The sequence below is a fragment of the Topomyia yanbarensis genome, chromosome 1 (genome assembly GCF_030247195.1).
Source record: "Topomyia yanbarensis strain Yona2022 chromosome 1, ASM3024719v1, whole genome shotgun sequence".
NCBI classification, from domain to species: domain Eukaryota; kingdom Metazoa; phylum Arthropoda; class Insecta; order Diptera; family Culicidae; genus Topomyia; species Topomyia yanbarensis.
The window spans coordinates 205008260-205028033 of NC_080670.1; the positions used below are offsets into that span (position 1 = coordinate 205008260).

The 19774-nt window shown below is 39.1% G+C and overlaps 1 protein-coding gene across 6 annotated transcripts in view; it reads right to left on the reverse strand.

Moving 5' to 3' along the window:
* Window positions 1-1233: 1233 nt before the first annotated feature.
* Window positions 1234-19774, reverse strand: part of LOC131689040 (uncharacterized) — a 47697-nt gene continuing 29156 nt past the window's right edge. For all 6 annotated transcript variants that reach the window (XM_058973838.1, XM_058973810.1, XM_058973800.1 and 3 more), the window contains exon 3: window positions 1234-3717. In XM_058973838.1, the coding sequence (XP_058829821.1) occupies window positions 2032-3717 (1686 nt within the window). In that variant the 3' untranslated portion in view covers window positions 1234-2031. The remainder of the gene's footprint in view (window positions 3718-19774) is intronic.

Below are 19774 nucleotides of genomic sequence, written 5' to 3' on the forward strand. Positions count from 1 at the left end.
TCGTCACCGCCGCTTCTCTTCGATCGGCCAACTCTCTCTCTCGTTATCTATTTTTAGCTCCAGTTGATTGCGTTCAGGTTTGAGATATTAATATCACTGGTAGCGTCCCGCATGTTAAATGATATCAGTACCGAATGGCGTAGATGATGGAGCTGGATAAAGGCGACTTCCGTAAGCCTAAGCTCCAGTTATACCGCCAGTTAATTTTTCATCTCGCGAATAACTACTCTGTCGAAAAGCAAAAAATCGACTGTTCGCTACCACGGTTAAACGGTTCTTAAAGCAACGCACACTAGATCGACAACTGTTAGATGTCATTCACATTCCCCACTTGTATCTCTGATTTGGGCAGAGCTGGAACTGAACCTCATTTGTCATATTCAATTCAGTTCATAGTTATTAACTAGCACGTCTGCAATTTGTTCGTTCATGATTCTGAACAACACCCGATTTAATGAAACACAAAATATGGAAGCAAGTACCTACCCGACTTTTTTTCTATTTTGTTGTCGATTATGCATGCAAGGCAAATTTTCACCAGCCATAGCCTTTGCGCACGTCAAACCAGATAGACACAAACCACTAGACTTCCCCTCGCCAGTTTGCGCTTCCTCTGTTCTCCAACTATCAGACTATTAAACAATCCCCCGGCATACAAACTCGAACACCTGACGGCCACCGTTCAAATGCACTTTCACTTTCGTTCGTATGCATTTTTGTATTGGGAGCAGCTGTCACCTCCATGGAGATATAGAAAAAAAAAACAACAAACACTAAACACCTTCACCGAGATAGATAGAGCGAGAGAAACAGTCCGGAAAAGTCACAGTTGGCCATGCAGTGCGGTAATCGGTCGGTCGGTGCTTGCTCTGACCGAATTGTTGTGCGAAACTAACTTGCTTGCATAAGTGCGTGTAAAAGCGTCGCCTCCTGCGTCCCGGTTGATGATCCGGTGAGACCCCAACAAGTCAGTCCCGTAACATATATTGTAGTCCGGTTTGCTGACCCATCGCGCACTACACTTGTTGACCGTGGGTTTCATGGGTTACGAGAGCCGTGGGACTTCCTAGCTGTTGTTTGAGGGAAATGCGCAGGGGAATATGCCCTGAACGTTGAGACCGTGTTGCCATTTCATAGGTGGAGAATATGTTGACAAAAATATTACCACAATTTTCGAATTTTTTTTTTAGATTAGGTTCTGTGATACCTCATTTACAAACAGACTCGCGACACTTAATTTTCAACATCTTTTTCATTTATTTACTCAATTTCATATTGGCATTTGTTCCTCCATAATGGTTTTAACCTATAAACAAGAGTAAACGGGGCAGAGGAATGGTGCGTAACTGATGGACACCCAAGCGCGAACGGTACCACGCCCGTACCATTTTTTCTTTCTTCGTGTATATTTTATTGTCATTAAATATTATTACATTTTTTTGCGCGAAAAAAAAAACAACAAAAGAAAACCCGCCGCCAAAGTTTTCCTCTTTTTTTGTCGGTTCACTCCCAAGCTAAGCAACTGACAGCGTGGCTAAACTGTCACACCACTGGGACCTGATATATTTAGACCTTTCCTCCTGATTTTGCTTCGAACGGCGACGGGCCCAAAATCCAACTCTTATTTACAAAGTAATTATTTTTTTTTTCTTACAAACTTACCTAGTAGAAAACTAAAACATTTCGCTTTCGTTCGTTCTTTTTTTTTTTGTTGCGGCGACAAACGACTGACATTCGTTCAACTATTCCAAAGTCTTACGTAACGATTCGAACGAGCGCGAACAGAGCTGACCAGCTGAGCAGATTGATGAGGGGGTTAGAACTTAAATTAGGATTGGGACCGGGATCAGAAACTCAGCTTTAAATTAATCCTTAACTCGAGATAAACAAATAAAAAAAAGTAGATGGCTTCGCTTCGCAGACTACAAAACTAGACAAAACACTCTCTAGGCCCCCGGGACGGGTCAGAGTGCTGAGAGTTTTTCTTTTTTGGGGGGACAAGAGGGGGACGGTTAGGTATAGGAAAGGGACTTAGTACTCAATGTTGTGACCCCGCAGGAACGCCTCAATCTGTCCACCGGAATGACCCTGCGGTTGGACGAAGTAGTACTGCTGCTGAGGTTGCGGAACGCGATGAACCTGGGGGCTGGACGCCTGGAAGCGATGCTGGGGTGGACCTTGAGCTTTCTTGGCAGCTTCCAACCGATCGGCACGGAGTTGGTTCTGCTGGAGTTCCAACTGTTGGGCGAACAGTTGCTGGCTGTTCAGGAACTGCAGCTCGTTCTGCTGTTTCTGATAGATCTGCTGAGGGATCTGAACCTGAGCCGGAGCGGGTTGAGGTGGTTGGCTGCGATACAGAGGACTCTGCTGCTGCAGCTGCTGTAGGCTGACTAGCTGGGGTTGCTGCTGGTGGTGTTGAACCTGATGCTGGACGTACGGTTGGATGCGATGGTTCAGCTGGAACTCACCGTCGCCTTGCGGGAGCTGCTGGTAGAGGGCAGTGTCGTACTGACCCGTCTGCGGATCGTACACCAACTGGGTCTGGTAGATGGGGTTGTTGGTGACCTGTTTCGGGGTGGATGATTGTACCGGTCTGGCTGGAGTTGTGGAGGGGATTTTGGTGTCTTGCTGGAATCGTTTGAACTCGGCGTCAAAGTCTAGCGGTTGTCGGGTTCCGCCCAGGTTTCCGCTGCTCTTGGTGGTTGAGAAGAAGCCACTGACTGGGGTGGTCGTGTCCGGACGGTAAGTTGTTGGTGGTAGCTGAGTTTGTAGCGTGTTCTGGGGAGCTAGCCGGTAGACCGGTTTGGGGGTGATGTTCACCGGGACGGTTTGTGTTGGTGTGTGGTAGGCATTGTTGGGGGTCGTGCTGATAACTTGGACACGAGGTCGCTGTGTTACTGTTTGGGGCTGCTGGTTGGCGAATGGACGAGCAGCTGGACGAACTCGCTGTCCGATTTGGACCTCTTCCTCCGACTCTTCCTCATTGTAACCCGAGTTGTAGTTGTTCTGGAAAACAGTCGTCGTTGGACGAGGAGTGGTTTGCGCAGGACGCGTTGGAATCGGTCGAGGAACTGCCGGTCTCCGTGGATAGTTCTGTGGAACATTTTCATTGGACTCTTCCTCGGATTTCTCCTCTTCTTCACTACCTTCAGGGTTGTTCGGATCGCACGGGTTTCCAGATACGTACGTGAACTCCCGTTTGTTACCGTCCGGGTCAATATAACCGTACTTTCCACGCACCACACAATCGGTACCGCGAGTTTCCTCCTTAAACGAACCATCAGCGGCTTCATACCCAAAAGTGAACGAACCATCATCATTAACCTTATTATAATTCCGGATCGTCTGCACCGGTGGTGGCCGTGCTTCCTGAACCTTACTGCGCGGTGACAGAGGAGCAGCCGTGGTCACTTTCACTGCCGGCCGGTACGTGTCGGCACGTGCCCTCGGGGTCGGTGTACCGTACTGACCGTTGTACTCGTCTTCGCTGGCCACCAGAACCAACTGGCGCGGATCTTCGTCATCCTCGCGGGCCTGCGCTCGGTAGTACTGGATAGCTTGCTGGGCCCGGTTATCCTGCTCCTCTTCCGCACTGTCATACTCGGCACTGCTCTGCTGGGGTTGTAGCACTCGTGGGCGTACCCGCAGTCGGCGCTGCTGCTGTTGGGCCTCGGCTGAACATGCCAGTAGGACGGCTAGGCCGGCCACCAGCAACCACTGAAAGCGGAGGGGAAGAGAGAGAAAGAAAAGGTACCTAATTAGTTTAAATGCTGATGATGACGGTGACGGTTGTGAGGTTATAAATTAAACCCATTGTCTTGGCTAAATGAGAGATAAATTATGTTTAGCGTGGCTTTGCTCGAGATGTCACGGCAGGAGATACGAGTTGACGTAATGAATATTTATGAGCGAGGGGATGGGGAGATTCCTCGTGCAACGGATGATGGTTCAAACTTTCTTTGTTAAAAAAATCATAATTATAGGATAAGTGACAACAAGCAAAATTCTCTGACCGACATTAAATGTCCGCCGTTGGTTTTGAACGAAAGTGAAACCGCTGAATGCTCAAAACCACTCATCAAAGCGCCAGTAAACATATAACAATGCTCGAAGAGGAAGCTGTTTGCATGTTTACTTCTTCCATCGCGATTCACACACTTTTGTTTTTGTTTTATCAAGCCGGGGCGTACCGCATCGCAGCAAGCTGGTTTGGATGGTGCCGCAATGAATGGAACATAGGAGGCAGAGCGTGGCGACTTCTATTTGAATTAAGTCAAACAGTAGTAGGCGAGTGAGATTGATCCGATAATATATGGCGAACGGTTTCGGTTATGTGGAGAAGGTAAACAATGAGGAAGTCTAAACTTCACTATCCCGTGTGTTTGGAACTGTCAAGGCGTTTGGCGTAGGACGCCGCCGGCCGATCGAATATCCGACTTATGAATTATTCAAACCCATTAAAGATGGCATGAAAGTGATACCATGATGCTATCTATACATTTGCTGTGTAAGCTTGTAGTGATTAAGTTAATTGTCTGCGGTGAATGGCAGCGTAAAAATGGAAACATCATAATGAACAGCTTATATCTAAAACTGTACATCGAGCCATCAAATTAAATAATCAACAATCCTATAAAACAGAAGAAACATTGAACATTTCACTTGCTGCGTTGATTTAAATCTAGCATTTTTTTTTGTAATTTGCATCACAATTTAAACTGAGAGAGACGTCAGCTCATTATTGCTTTTTGTATTCAAAAAATAGGTTATTTTTGGCATTCAATATAACCACTTTAACCGAAACGTCGTAGTGTGCTTTGAGAATGTCGTCATATTAATGGAAAATACTGTAGCATACATCAAGACCGCCTGACCACCATCCGGCGTCTCTGGGTACTATTGTTACATGTCCAATGAAAATGATGATAAAAATGATTATTTTCAGCGCATCTAAAACTTTTAAAATGACTATAAAAATGACATTTCCTTGCTTCTAGCTGCATTTGCTTCAGGCAATTCGTGGCTAGCAGTATGCTGACAGAATTAACACGTGGTAATCTGAAGTTCATAGTTGCATGACGTTGTTTAAAGGTGGAGAATATTGAGGCCAAGTAGGAGGAATGATGGAGTAGGATAGGTTGAACGCATATAGAATGAACCGCGAACTGTTCCTGAAATTGATATGTAGTATACGTTCATTTAAAATTATGATCATGTAAGAATCTTTTGCAGGCGTTGTTATTTTAGAGCTAAGAGTATCTCAGAAAAGTTGCCTTCATTTGTCCTACTAATCTGTTTTAGACAACTATTTTCAACGTATGGTATATTCTTTTATAAGTTTTATATTGGAAGTAGAAAAAAATATCAAAAGCTCTGAAGCTTGTTTTTATATGGTAATGAACTTGGATCTACTAGAGAGAGTGTGGTACCATTATAAAAAAAAAATTGTTCATCATCCAGTAAGGAACTGCAAGGGTTCGCAACGCTCCAGTACCCAATACGCAAAGTGTACGGATTTTTTACGTCAGAGTTAGTCAGCTTGTGGTGATAGTAGTAATAGCGTGAAAATAAGCAGATTTTTTCGAGTAAAAATTGTTCAAACTGGAACGTTACCATAGCTTAACGATCTAAGTTCGCATTTAAAATGAATTTACTCGTTTAACTGTTCATTTAAATTTAAACATTAAACCCACGCGAATATTTAAATGACAACACGGTGATCGAATGTATACACACTACCACACGTCAAACGCCAACGCGATCAAACATGTTAACATATAATCGCTCGAATCCTTTGCGATCATCCTCGCACACCTAAGCTCATGATTTCGCTAACATGAGAACGCCCCGGTGATCATGTGAGCGTTTTAGTACCTCAAACATTAGAAACGTGTTCTCAAACGCGAAGCTACAAGCGCACGTGTTCGCACGATCATGAATTGGCCACGCCCGGAAGTTTCCAACCTTGGTTGTAGCAGTCTAGCTACAGGCCTTCAGTTGGCTGATTTAACAAAAAAAAAGATGACGCTGGTATAAACAATACAACTCGATATGACCGGGAACACTAGTGATATGTGGTGTAAGTGTTGATCAGATCAAGCCGTGAGCACTGCTGTGACTCCCTGAAACAAAGAGTTAAGGGTCGGCACACTTATGCTGGATATTCGCGGGTAGCAAGGAAATGCCTGATTAGCCGACGCAAAATCTAATTTATTCTTCTCACTTTCACAAACTTTACGCGTTTACGGCCTTTGCCGTCCGCTGCCCTGGAACCGACGAAGGGGTGGCAATCTTGGCTTTCGTTGAGCTCTATATTGGGTAGGTACCGTCGCGAGCAAGCCGGAATACCAGGAGCAAGGACGTCGGCGTGAGGCAAAAGTGCATCGCCAACGGACGGCGCATCTCTTAAAGTGTCAAGCTATAATTTTAATATAAAATTGTGGGGCTCTCCTGTCCACTTCAGCCGACGGTATCTAGTGTAGTTAATAGAAATTTTTTTTACCGAAAATCGTCATTTTAGTTTCTAAAATGGCGTCAAACATCAATTTCTTGCATTTACTCGTCAAGCCTTAGTCATATTGTTGGCATTATTGAGCAATGCACTCAATCGGAAGTCACTACCGTGAAATTTAAAATGGCGTCAGATACCGATATCCGCAATTTTGCGCATTAATCCGTCCTAAAGAGTCAGTTATAGAACATTTTGTTCATCTGGAAGCCGCCATCTTGAATGTTAAAATAGTCAATCCCCAAAATAGCTATTATTGCAGAGACTACGAAGCTGGTCAAAATTAAATAATTAAATAAATCAGTGATGGTAGAAATATAAATATAAAATACTTTCAGTGATCCAGTTCCGGTTCAATTTATCTGGCAACACTGTTCATTCCGAAAGCGCTTATCCCATTGCTAACAGTAGCTTGTGGTGAAATTATCCCCGTGAAAACTGTTTGTTGCCTGAAGCTGTCACCAAATGCCAGTAGCGCTAGCTACGGTTCAAATGTTCACATGAACTGTACAGCACTGTTTAAAAGTTGGATTTAAAACAAGTAATTATTAACAGTTATGTGTCCAACAAAAAAAACACCTTTAACAGGTGTGTACGTACCGTAATAGACCCCTGGATCAGTTTCCCAAACATCTAAAATAAATATTTTTCTTGCTATTGTGAGCAAAAATATTCGTAAGCTAGCTTGATGTCAGGAAAACAATCTCTTTTCAGTATACTGATTTTGATGCGCAGCTGAATCAGCAAATATTCAGCTAAACCGACAAAGTCGAAGGCAAATTATAGCCCATAGGAATTGAATTCATTTTTTCTTACGATTGGTGAAAATCTGATTTATACAAAATTCTAAGCTAACCGCATTGAACGAGTGCACAGAGCGTCTCACGCAAGCTGTAACAAACAAGAATATGTAAAGGATCATCAGATTATCTGACGATTTCACATTTTGTAAGGGGGCACGTATCCGCCGAGTGAAGCGACTGGAGCTGACATTTCTTTGGACTGAACAAACTAATTCCTTTGTTTGTTTAGTATTTATTTTACAAAGTAGAGAGCTAATCCACAGGGTATTTAATGTGCCTAGGGAATACGCATGGTTATGTCTGAGTGAAATGATGATTGCTGCATCATGTAATTTAAAATTCGCGAGAAGGATCAAAATCCGGTTACCAATTTGCGGGAAGGTTAAAGCGCTTTCATTACATAAATTTTCATCATTGTATTGAGTACTTTCATTTACTTTTAAGCTGTACATGTACTTTACTATGCTATATTTCTCCCTAAGGAGAAAAAAAAATGGATAATCACCAAAATTTCTCCCTAGAGCCAAAATTGTTGGTGAAATCACTCTTTGTACATAGAGGGCACCAATCCTAACTTAATAAGGTCATGGGTGTGTTTCGACTTCGTCTCTTCAGAAACCAACACCAACCTATTACCGGGATAATTTAGCCTGCTAAGCCAAAACAAATCTTGACCTCGCTATGTCTCATGGACATAATAGAATTTCTGCTCACGTTTAACTAGTCCTTTGACTCGAAACACAAATTGTGTTTCTGTTTTAGCGATTTAGCGACACGCCGGAGCTAAATTATTCCTGCAATAAGTTAGTGTAGATCTGAGGGGTTTCGGGGTCGCTTATTACCAGTATTCTCAACTGAACATGGTACATAATGTTCGAACACGCTATTCCGTACCAAAACACGTGCACATGTTCGCCTGCACAACCGAACCCCATGTACGTACACGGTGTGCGTACACATAGGTTCGTGGCACCAGTTTCTTTCTCACTCTCATCATCACCAGCGTTGACCCGTTTTGCCTTGTGCGAATCGTTCTCGTGTACGTACCCGGTGTACGTACATGGATGTTCGAACTCGAGTTTGTACATCTTTCGCTAGGGTTCGATATTCGAGGTGAACCTGTACATCAAGAAGAAGCATGTTCAAGGTTTAACGCGTGCACGAAATTTTGTACACAGATACAAACTTGTCGATGTTCATGGGAAGTCCGGTAATTACCAATAAAAATACGAAAAAATAAAATAAAAGAAGACATTCAGATTTAGTCATAGTCTATATAGTAGGGTGACAATCATGCACATGAAAAAAGCAACACCCCCCAGCATCGTTCTCAATCAAGAAAACTACCCAAATTTGGGCGAAATCGGTTAACCCTAATCCATCCCCCAAAGAGCTTAAAGTTTGTACGGGAGTTCGGCTAAAATGTATACGGAAACACATGCAAATAACGAAATCTCCGCTCGGAGTCACTGTAAACTTACGAACATGGCCCTAGGAAGGAGGGCAGGAGTCAAAATATGACAAACAACTTTGTTGAAGACTGCAACGCAATCCATCCAACCGTTAAATAGTTTTTAATGTTCATGGTTGGATATTGCTGCTTAATATTCGCCACAGGCGAACTTCTCAATTAGGCGACTGCACAATATTGGCTATAAATTTGCACTAATATTGCATAAAAATCCTATTTTGGTATAAACAATGCAATTAAAATCTATATTAGCCTCAGAAATGCATACAGGCACAGCCAAATTGTAGCACCTATATACTTAAAGGCTCTTTAAAGTAGGTATGCTTTATATGTGCATTCAGTGCTATTAGAGAGCTAATCCAAACCCAATATAATGCTAGTATAATATAACGTAATTTGTTTAACAGTAGTTTCGTTAATTTTGTGTTTTATAGTCAAGTAGAAGGGAATAGGTCTTTCGACCCGCATCCTCACCACAGGAGCACCGTTTGAAGTACTCAACCACGTATTTTACATTGTACTGCAAAACAAATCATTCTGCTTGGGCTAACATGCGGAACGATATCAATACTGCATGGCGGAGATGATGATACTGAATATAGGCGACTTCCTCAAGCCTAAGCTGCATTTTCACCTTCAGAAGGCAATCCACTTCAGGAAAACTCGGTCTTGTTGAACAAAATTTAAAGTCAACGGCCGCGGCTACACAGCTAAGCTAACGGTTGATCGAATTCTAATTACTGGGCCTTTCGTCTAATTCCTGCCGTCAGCTTCTGTACAGCCTACTCGTCCATTTTGTACGCCGTAGAACACCAGTTTGCCTTAAACTGTTTCTCGCTTCCAATAATTTTTGGGTCTTCTTCAGATGGAATTTTTCCGTTATGTCGGGAATTTTCCTGATTGGCGTTATTGGTTACAGTAAAAATGTCGCTGTTCAAGTCGCAGATACAGATTGCTTGCCGAACCAGATATTTCTAAACAAATTTGCATAGTTTCATATGCTTTAAAATATCTGCTAACTTTCTCTTTTCCGGTTATAAGTCAACAGGCCGGCTAGATTTTGAGCACAAAGCACAGTTGTACACGGCACTCCCAGCTTGTTTGTGACATTCTGGATGGTGAGGATTGGGATTCCACTTGAAACCGCTGGTCACTCTTTTTGTCGTCACTGCTCACTGGAAACGCCATTTTTGGAATGGCAATTCCAAACTAAATAACTGACGAGCTGCCGCAAGAAAAAAAAAGTTCTGATTTACTGCTGAGACCAGTGAAATCGAAACAAGGCGAAGTGTATCTCCCTAAGAAGAAAATGGAGTAAAAACTATTTTTCCATTGGACTGTGATTTTATCAGCAAAATCTCACATTCATTGCATCCTGATCTCGAATATCAAGCCAGTAACTGTGATATGGCCGTGAACAACGACCAGAGAGACAGAAAGGACCACCCCAAGAAGTAATTGGCGAGGGAACGAATATATCCCCGCCGTTTAAAAAGATCTCGTATTGCATACAATATAAAATATAAAATATAAAATATAAAATATAAAATATAAAATATAAAATATAAAATATAAAATATAAAATATAAAATATAAAATATAAAATATAAAATATAAAATATAAAATATAAAATATAAAATATAAAATATAAAATATAAAATATAAAATATAAAATATAAAATATAAAATATAAAATATAAAATATTAAATATTAAATATTAAATATTAAATATTAAATATTAAATATTAAATATTAAATATTAAATATTAAATATTAAATATTAAATATTAAATATTAAATATTAAATATTAAATATTAAATATTAAATATTAAATATTAAATATTAAATATTAAATATTAAATATTAAATATTAAATATTAAATATTAAATATTAAATATTAAATATTAAATATTAAATATTAAATATTAAATATTAAATATTAAATATTAAATATTAAATATTAAATATTAAATATTAAATATTAAATATTAAATATTAAATATTAAATATTAAATATTAAATATTAAATATTAAATATTAAATATTAAATATTAAATATTAAATATAAAATATAAATGTAAAAGATCTTCGGCTCCTTAAAGCAAACGCACTGAGCCGCGTCAAAAAAAAAATTCTACACTACCCAAATTGAAAAATTTTAGTAATTTCGGAAATATGGCTTCGGCCCGGTTGTATTTTGAGTCATCGTGACTTTAGTATTATTCGACTAGATAGGGACGACCATTTTGGGATTCCTCCTTTTACAGAATCAAATCCCTCCTGTCTTCACAGGTACATTGAAGTGACGACCCAGCACGTCCAGCTCGGGGAAGCATCCGTCTTCCATCTTCCCAGGCAGGATGACGCACATTTCGACCGTCAGCCAGCTATGATAACCTTCCTGCCGAGCCTGGATATCATTTCTGAACCGGACGACAAATTCATGCGATGCCCTCGATTGTTTGGGACAATATGCTGCAATGACTTGTCTTGATCCTTGGTTAGTACACACTGGGGAGGACTCAAACTAATTCGATAAAAAAAATTCGAAAATCTAGCAGCACTGTAAATTGCATTCCTCTTCTGTTGACAATGGCATCTTCTCCCCTAGCTGAAGTTTGTCCTATCTAACCTGATGATGGTGTAATCGGGTAGAGAAAAGTTGTCTTCGTCTTCGTTCGAGTGATACCAGCAGGTCCTTAAAGTCGCTTATTAACCCATTCATGGCCAAGTTTTTTTTTTCTAGTGCATATAGGGTTTCAAAACTATTTTCCTTGAAAACGGTGGGGTCAAGAAACAGCAAGCTTTTTTCATAAAGATAGGTGCTTCCCTAGTAGTGCTAGAAGCTGCTCAATTTTACCCTTCCAATGCTCAATACAATTCTGCTAGAATATTTACAATAGTCCATTTAGATGTCCCAATTAAAGTCTAAATTGATAAATTTTATCAGGTTTAGAAAAATATTGCAACATAACGAAGATATATGAAAAATTTATTTTCTGTTGTCAACGTAAACTGTCCCTGGCAGCACTGCTCCATCGGAATCATGAAATAGTCGAGGATAGCGTCATTCATTTATAGAAGCTCATTGTGCTGGATGCCTAAATCTGTTGTCCCGGGCTTGGGATGTGCATGGTCATAATGCAACATTTTGAATGCCATTGTTCCATCTATTAAAATTTATGAACTTTTGCATTTTTAATGGATACGAATTTGTTAAAAAGATCTAAAGCGATTTTAAATATACGGTAATTTTTAAATATTTTAACATTTTTCGAAACTTACAAGTTGCAAAATAGCCCTCAACTTTTACAGTCAAAGTGATGGTTCAGCTAATTTTAACATTTTCAGGACCTTCCAAAAAAGTGTTCTTTTTATATGATTCAAGCTTTTGATAACTTTTGTATACCATGGATTTATTTTTTGAACTTTCAAGATTTGGAAAACTTAAATGAATGTTGCAATTTTTAAAAATAACATTTTTAAATTTACGATTCATAATTTTACAAGAATGTTTACACAATAATCTTTTAACTGGTATTTTAAAAAGTTGCTAAAAAAATATCGTTCCCGCCCCTTTTTTTCATTACGCCACCATATTTGAAAACGAACTACAACTAGGAGAATGTTCTTTCAAAGGAACAGTCCTCTAAATTTTCCACCGCCTGCTTAGCTCACACGAAACAACCTGCACAACCTTACGCATGGGGTACGGATGCCATAAACAATACGGCAGTGGTAAGCTATCTCAGCTATTCAATCAACCTTTCAGCCGTTTTCAGTGCAAATGCCGGCGGCCGCAGCGTTGAAAGCATTAAAAGGTGCGCACCGCAGTATGACTACACTATTCAATGGTAGGTAAGCTAAGATCGCTCCACCCCGATAATATGGATAATAGAAAGGAAGCTCCGTTTTTTTGTTCATTCATTTCATGTTTACTTCACCACAAGCCTGCTATGTTCGGATAATGGCATGGCTTACTATAGGTGCTCGAATGGCCACTCATCAACAAGAAGCTTCTACAGAATTAGTATTCAATTGTGAACGTGTCTCAATTATCAATAAACGTCATTCTCACTTTCACATCCCGTAATTATCGTGGGCTGATTGAACGAATGACTCGATTATCTCGGTATATCCACATGTACTTCAGAACACACTCTTCAGAAACAGCAATCAAAGCAAATTGCTGCCATGCAATTACAACCGATTCCGTATTCTAGAGAAAATCTACCTCGTCGACTCATTAGTCAAATTCGCAATCCTTCTCCAATTGCTGGAATAGTTTCAGCGCCAGCAATTTCCTCCGATAACTTGACGTCTTGCTGCAGTCCTCGCTTATCGCAGTTTACCTGTTCCACCTAATCCCGATGCACTCACTTACTCACTCACTCACTCCAAAGCGCAGTGACTGTTATTAATTACTTCTCCCCGCAATCCCGTCTGTCAATGGCCCTCTTTCTACACGGTCAAATTATGCAGCTACTCACTCACTCACTGACTGAACTGAAGTACGCTTACCTGCCTGCCCGTCTGTTTGAATCTTCCGCTTCCACTTTATTTGCACTAAAATTGGATGCTGCTACTGCTACTGCCATCGGAAAGGAGGATAAGTTTATGCCGGAGGAATACATTAAGATGTGATGACAACAATTATCACTTCCCTTTCGAAGCAAGAACGTAATTTGATTTACATCCCAATCGGAACGTGGAAACGAAAAGCCTTTGATGTACTGAAACTGGTTCAGCCTACGACGGAAGATTGCGCCTGGAACGAGTCATTCGAGTTAATTGATTGCATTACACAGATTGACTTTTTAAGTTTCTCAATAATTACTAAATCCTATGTTCGATTTCTCACTTTTCGCAACTATAAATTGAATTGATTGATGTTGTTCGCTAGAGCGATTTGATGTCTCGTTGGAAAAAGAAATCGTTGCCTTTACTGTGACCATGTGCGAGAATACTAGAAAACTAAAAGCAATGGCACATTTAGTGGTCCTTCAAATTCCTCGCAACTACTAATCAACCTTAGTTTCACATTTAGTAGGATCTGAAAACTAGGTTAATTCGGAACGCCTATAAACAACCACCACCATCATCATCAATAGCATCGACCCCGGCAAAAATTTACCCCGACAGATCGTCCGAGATGGGACGATGGGATGAGAAAAATGGGGACGGGTCAATCCATTAGCAACTTGCTGCTGCCATTCGATCGGTCCGGGTTCGGGTCGAATCACTCACCTAAGAGACCCAAGTTGTATGGTTTGAAGGTTTCAATTATAGACGCGGATCGATCGCAGACTGGCAGAGCGCCAGTCGTCGGGCCATAAAAGGAATCGACGACAAAATTTTGCCACCAGCGGAGATGATCCACCTGGTTTCGGGGTGCAGTAGGCTATGAAATGAGAGCGGTTTACTTTTTTTTTTCTTATTATCCTCGAAATGAGTCTAGGCAACTTGGATGGGACACTCCGTTCGGTGACGGTTGACGATGATGAGCTGTTTTGTAGAGCTATTTAATGCAGATTGAAGGTCGTAGATGGGGATTGAGCTTTACTAACGACACTATGACAGAGTTTTTTTTTTGCATTTGGCAGTATAATGCAGAATTGCTAAACTTTGACCTTTCGATAGATACACCAGATGTATCTTACTGTACAAGGTATCTTGTCGCGTTGCAATGTTTACCATCGGGGAATGCAATTTTTAAAAAAAAACTACCTAATAACGCAGATTTCCAAATCAGATTTTACGTGGCTCAAGTTTCCGGTTGTACTCTTTAATTTATTTATTTTATGATTTATAAATTTTGTCATCATAATAAAAAAATGTTAAGGCTCCCGAAAATCTCTTGCCTGGCAAGCAATTTGAAGCCAATGGCTACAAATCAAAGTTTTTTGTTTCTGCAGTAACAACGAACTAGATTGTTAAGAAATGACTTGAGAGCAATAGAAGTTATTGTTTCATGTCAAAATATCAAGTTACCCTTATCTTCGATTCCGTCGATGAAATATTGTCAAAATTTCAATGGAATTTTTTGGATGGATTTTGTTTCATTTCTTTTCTTCTTGCTCATTTACTTTTTTCAGTTTTTGCTTTCTCTACTTTGCTCATTCTTCTTCTTTCTTCTTCCTTTTCTCTTAATTATTACTCCTTCCTTTTTTCACGACCCTTATTTCTTGTTTTATTCTCATAAATGGTTTTTCTTCCTTCCTTCCACCTTGTCTCTGTTTACAACGTTCTTTCACTTTATATCACTTTTTATTTTCAATCTTTTCTTCTGTCCATTTCCATTTTTGTTATTTTTTATGCTTTTCCCTCTTTCTCTCTTCTAGTTTCCTTTCACTATTTTGTTTTCCTTTTTCTGTATTTTTCTTCTCCTTATTGTTTACAATTTTTTCTCTCTTGCTCTTTTGACTTTTTCCTCTTCTTTCTAATATTCTTTCATTAACACTTTTCCGTGCTTCATCTCTTGTATTTGTCTCCCGTTTTACTTTTCATTAATTTTCTTTAAAATGAATTCAAGAAAGAAGAAAATGAAACGAAATAGGCTTAAATTAAAATTTTAGATCAATTTTGCTACATCCTGTCCGTTTTTCATTTTTTTCTTCAACTTTAATTGGGATTATGTCTTACTTCGTCTTTCTACTCTTCTTTTCGTTACTTAATATTTCTTCGTACCTTCTCTCTTCGGTTCTGTCCATTCTCTTTTACTCTTTGTTTTTTTTATTTAAATTTTATTTTATTTTTGATGTTTACCTTTCTTCTGATTGTCTCTTATTATTTGTTTCCCTTTTTTCATTCCTTTTTTATATCGCCATTTGTCCTTAATTTTTTTATTATTTTCCCAATTTTGCCATTTCTTTTCAACTTTGTTTTTTTATGTTGTAACGACATTCAATTAGAACTGGAAGGTATTTTCAATATTAAGAGTTAAAGTACTCAATGAAGAGCAAGGTTGTGATGGAAGAAAGTTTAGAAAAGCGTGAAATAGGGTCTTATGAGCAAGCCTAGAGTTTCCCGACGGCTTAATCCTTTGCCTTCTATCGCAGGAGTCAGGATGTTTTGGCATTTTTATCGAATGCGAATCAGCTGCGGTGTCTGCGGAATGCCGAGACAAGCGTTTTTCTTCTTCCCTATTTCCTTATTAATTTTTCGTTCTTTCTTTCTTCTTTTTGATTGTTTTATTTTTCTTTTTCATTTTAGCCTTCTTTTTCTTTTTCGTATTTTTCTTCTTTTTCCTTTTTGCGGCTTTTGTCAATTTTCCTTTTCTTACTTTTTGTTCTCTTCTGTTTTTTGCTTTACTTTCTTCCCTTATCAATTCTTCTAAATTATTTTTACTTTTTCCTTGTCTCATTATTCCTTTTCTATTTCCCTTATCCATTTTTTCCTAAACCTATGTCCTTCTCTCCTTTCGCTTGTATCTTTTTTTGGTCTTTCTTCCTCTATTTTCTTCATTTCTTTCGCTCCTTTGTTATCAGTATTTTGTCCTTGTTTGTTTAGCTGTTATTATTTTTTGTATTTTGTAAAGCTCCTCCCTTTTGGTTCTTTTTTCAGGCTTGTTCCTGCCTTTTTTCTTATTCCTTCAACCAATTTTATGTCTACATTTTCTATTTTCTCATATTCTTTACTCCTCATGTTTTCTACTTTTTTACGTCTTTTTTCATTTCTCCGTTTCCCTTTCTCGTGTCTTCTTTATATTTCTGTTTTCGATATCTTTTATCTAGATATATTTTAACTTTTCCTTTTAACGTTTCCTGATTCTCTTTCGATTTTTGTCTTTCCCTTTTTTCATTTGCCCTTACATTTTTTCCTTTCGCATTCTCCTTTCTTCCTCGCTCTCATTTTCCATTCTTTTATGCCCATTTTTCCTCTTTTTCCGATTTTTGTGTTTCGTTTAGTTTGCTCTATATCGTTCTTCATATGCCGTATCATTTTTCATTTTGGTTTTTCTCGTTTCCATGGTCATTTTTATCTCCATTTTCCGCCTTATTTGCTTTTCCAATAGCTTCTATCATTTTCACTTCTTTCGTTCATATTTTCATTTTGTTTTCTGTTTTCTTTCTGCTTTTTCGGTTATCTCCCTCCGATCAACTATTAAATATTTGGAAAAAGGTCTCTCTGTATATGTTGACATTAAATTTTGCAATGATCCTGACCGATAGCTTAACAGTTTGATAGCACACGGTGCCAGGTCGTGCAGTCGTACTTCAGTGCTGTATCATTGTTCTTTCATACGACTATTTTGATTCTAACGTTGACATATTCGATAAAATGTTGCATGTCGTCTAATGAAACTTTTTAACGTTGCTAACTTACTGTGCGTTTTCAGAACTGCCTTGCGCACGTGATGTAGTTGAATGTGGTAAACTTCCGGAAGATTAAATGCCGGGTTTTCTTTTAATATATGCTGAACGTCGCAATTCGTAGGTATAATGCAAGTTTTTCCAAAGTCAATTATTGTGGTCCTCTGTAGCAAGGCCTCTTTTTTCCTCTGTCGTTCACTCATGAGTACTACACAGCGGGGGCGATGATAATATAGTGTTTGTATGGTGGATATGCAACAAAGCAGTAGGTAGAATTTATCGCACGCTTTACCGGTAGTACAGCGGAGCGAATTTCTAGCCTCTGGTCTGAGTGAGATGAGAAGGTAGACTGGTCAGAAATACAGAAATATAAAATCGTGAATTGGTTCCCGTGAACATAATATTGAGCTTGAAACATTCGTTGATAATCATGAGTTCAGTTCACAATACAAACTATCTATATCGAAAAACAATGAACCTGATTCGTTCTCGTTCAAGTCTAGTCTAGTCTAGTGTACACATACACAGCCAATACATGTAGGGATCCTGGAACATTGCAGACGTTCGCCTACAATTTTTCTGGTCAATATTAATGTTTGTGGTACATGTGGTATGTGACACAATCATTAAAACCGGCCAGGCCAACTGTGCAGCGTACAAAATGAAGATGATTCAAAATTGTACGGCAATTAAATTATTCATTTGATGAAGAATTTAATCAACGAATAATTTTGAACCTTGAATAAGGAAGAATCGTGGACAACCGTACCGACCGTTTCAATTTACTGGGGATTTAATAAATCGTTGGGAGTGATTTGGCTAAGAGGGTTAATGTCACTCCTTTGGTTCCTGGAATGGGACAGAGGTATTTAGCACTGCCCTGGGAAATGAGGCTAGGTTATAGCGCCTTTACTCGCTTAAACATATTCGTTCTCGTTCAAGATACAAAAATGGGACCGTGATCTATGTTGCAAGCGAGTTCCCCATTTAAAATTTAATAAAATCAGAAACAGTAATCGTTATTTTAGGTTGAGTGCCTTAGAAAATAGAGAAAGCTAAACATAGTTGAGATATACATGATTTCTCTTTACGGTCTTGTTTTCATAAGGTGGCTGTTTCAGAGCTCGCCCGATGTAATTCACGACTTTGTAACACATTTTTTTCCGAGTACTCTAAGCCTTGCGGCCACGCGCGCAGGTATGCGCGAATGATTGGGTTTGCGACCGAGTTTGTATTATCGTGAAAAGCTCGAGCGTTTGTATGCTAATGTACGCCTTTAATTGCGCGAACGTTATATGTTTTGTAACTTTGGGTGTGCAAATGCTTTTGAATAACCCGTTGTACCTTTGCGAAAACATCGCAGTTCAGTGGAGTTCATTGAATGACAAACGCTCGCTGCTTGGTCGAATTGTACGGACCAATCATTGCGCAGATAATTACCGCTTTTACAAAATCCATTACTATCGTTATTTTTTGTAATTTTATATTCTACAGAATTAGTTACAAAATTATTGTGCACATTTTTTATCAGATAGCACCAAAATCATTTTTTTATTCTGTACAACGGAAAAACAAAAACTGGATAAAAATCCGTCGGAAAATTTTGAAACGGGGCCTCTATATTGAAACGGTAGAACTGTCAACAACAAGCACTAGAATCAAAAATCTAAAGCTTGTAAATTTTAAATACAGCTCCGCTGAATCTTTGCCGCAAACCACTTTTCGTAGCTAGCTGTGCGAGTGTGACCAAGCTGCATTTTTTTTAGGACAGTAAATCAAAACCGGACCACTGAAAAGAAAATATTGTTGTGGCGATTAATGTGTTTCGTTCCGTGCCTAGAGCAGACTCTTATTTGTAGTGTTAGAAGAATACATTTTCTTCTATTGCGGTAGCATCCTATAGATGTAAGCCACACCCATATTCTATTCGTTGCTAACAAGACGTCTGCCATTTAATTTTCTTGGCGCGTTTGGAATGGTCATTTTTTAGTTCCACCAAAGGTGCCAAGAAAAATTATATAAGTCTTATTAGAAACAAATTATATGCAGGGATGACTCACGAGGCAATAATTTTTTTATCAAAATTTTAATCGTCAGACTAGTTTTGTATCATGATATTATTTATTTGTATCATAACACCATTTACAGCACGACGGAGTGGTACTTTCAGATAATCCAACTAATTTGCTCCGTTCCGTGCCGATAGTAGAAGGTATTTGAAGTGTCTTAACACGTAAAAAATACTGCATTCGAATTAACAGCCTTAAGCGTATTTTAATTTACTCTGATTATCTGATATTACGCCTCCGTCTTTTTTTCGCGTTAAAAAATAACAACTTTTTCGTAATTCTCTTAATTTTATATATTCATACTAATTGCGGGACCTCCAAAACCCTAACCCCAGCTCAGTATAACCATGCGTAAAAACAGTATTGCGAACAACCATGCACAGGAAAACTCATTTACGGAAATGAATTCCTAGACACAATCTCCAATATCACTATCTCAATCACTGAAGGATGCCATCTTTGTGGCTGCATGCAATAAATAACACCTACCACAACTGCGTCAAGTACCTCAAAATCAACAGCCAGCACCATTATTGAGCTAAGCAGGCTACTACGAAGAACGAACGGTTCGCAGTATTGTCCGTGTAAGGGCAAGAAAAGCAAGAAA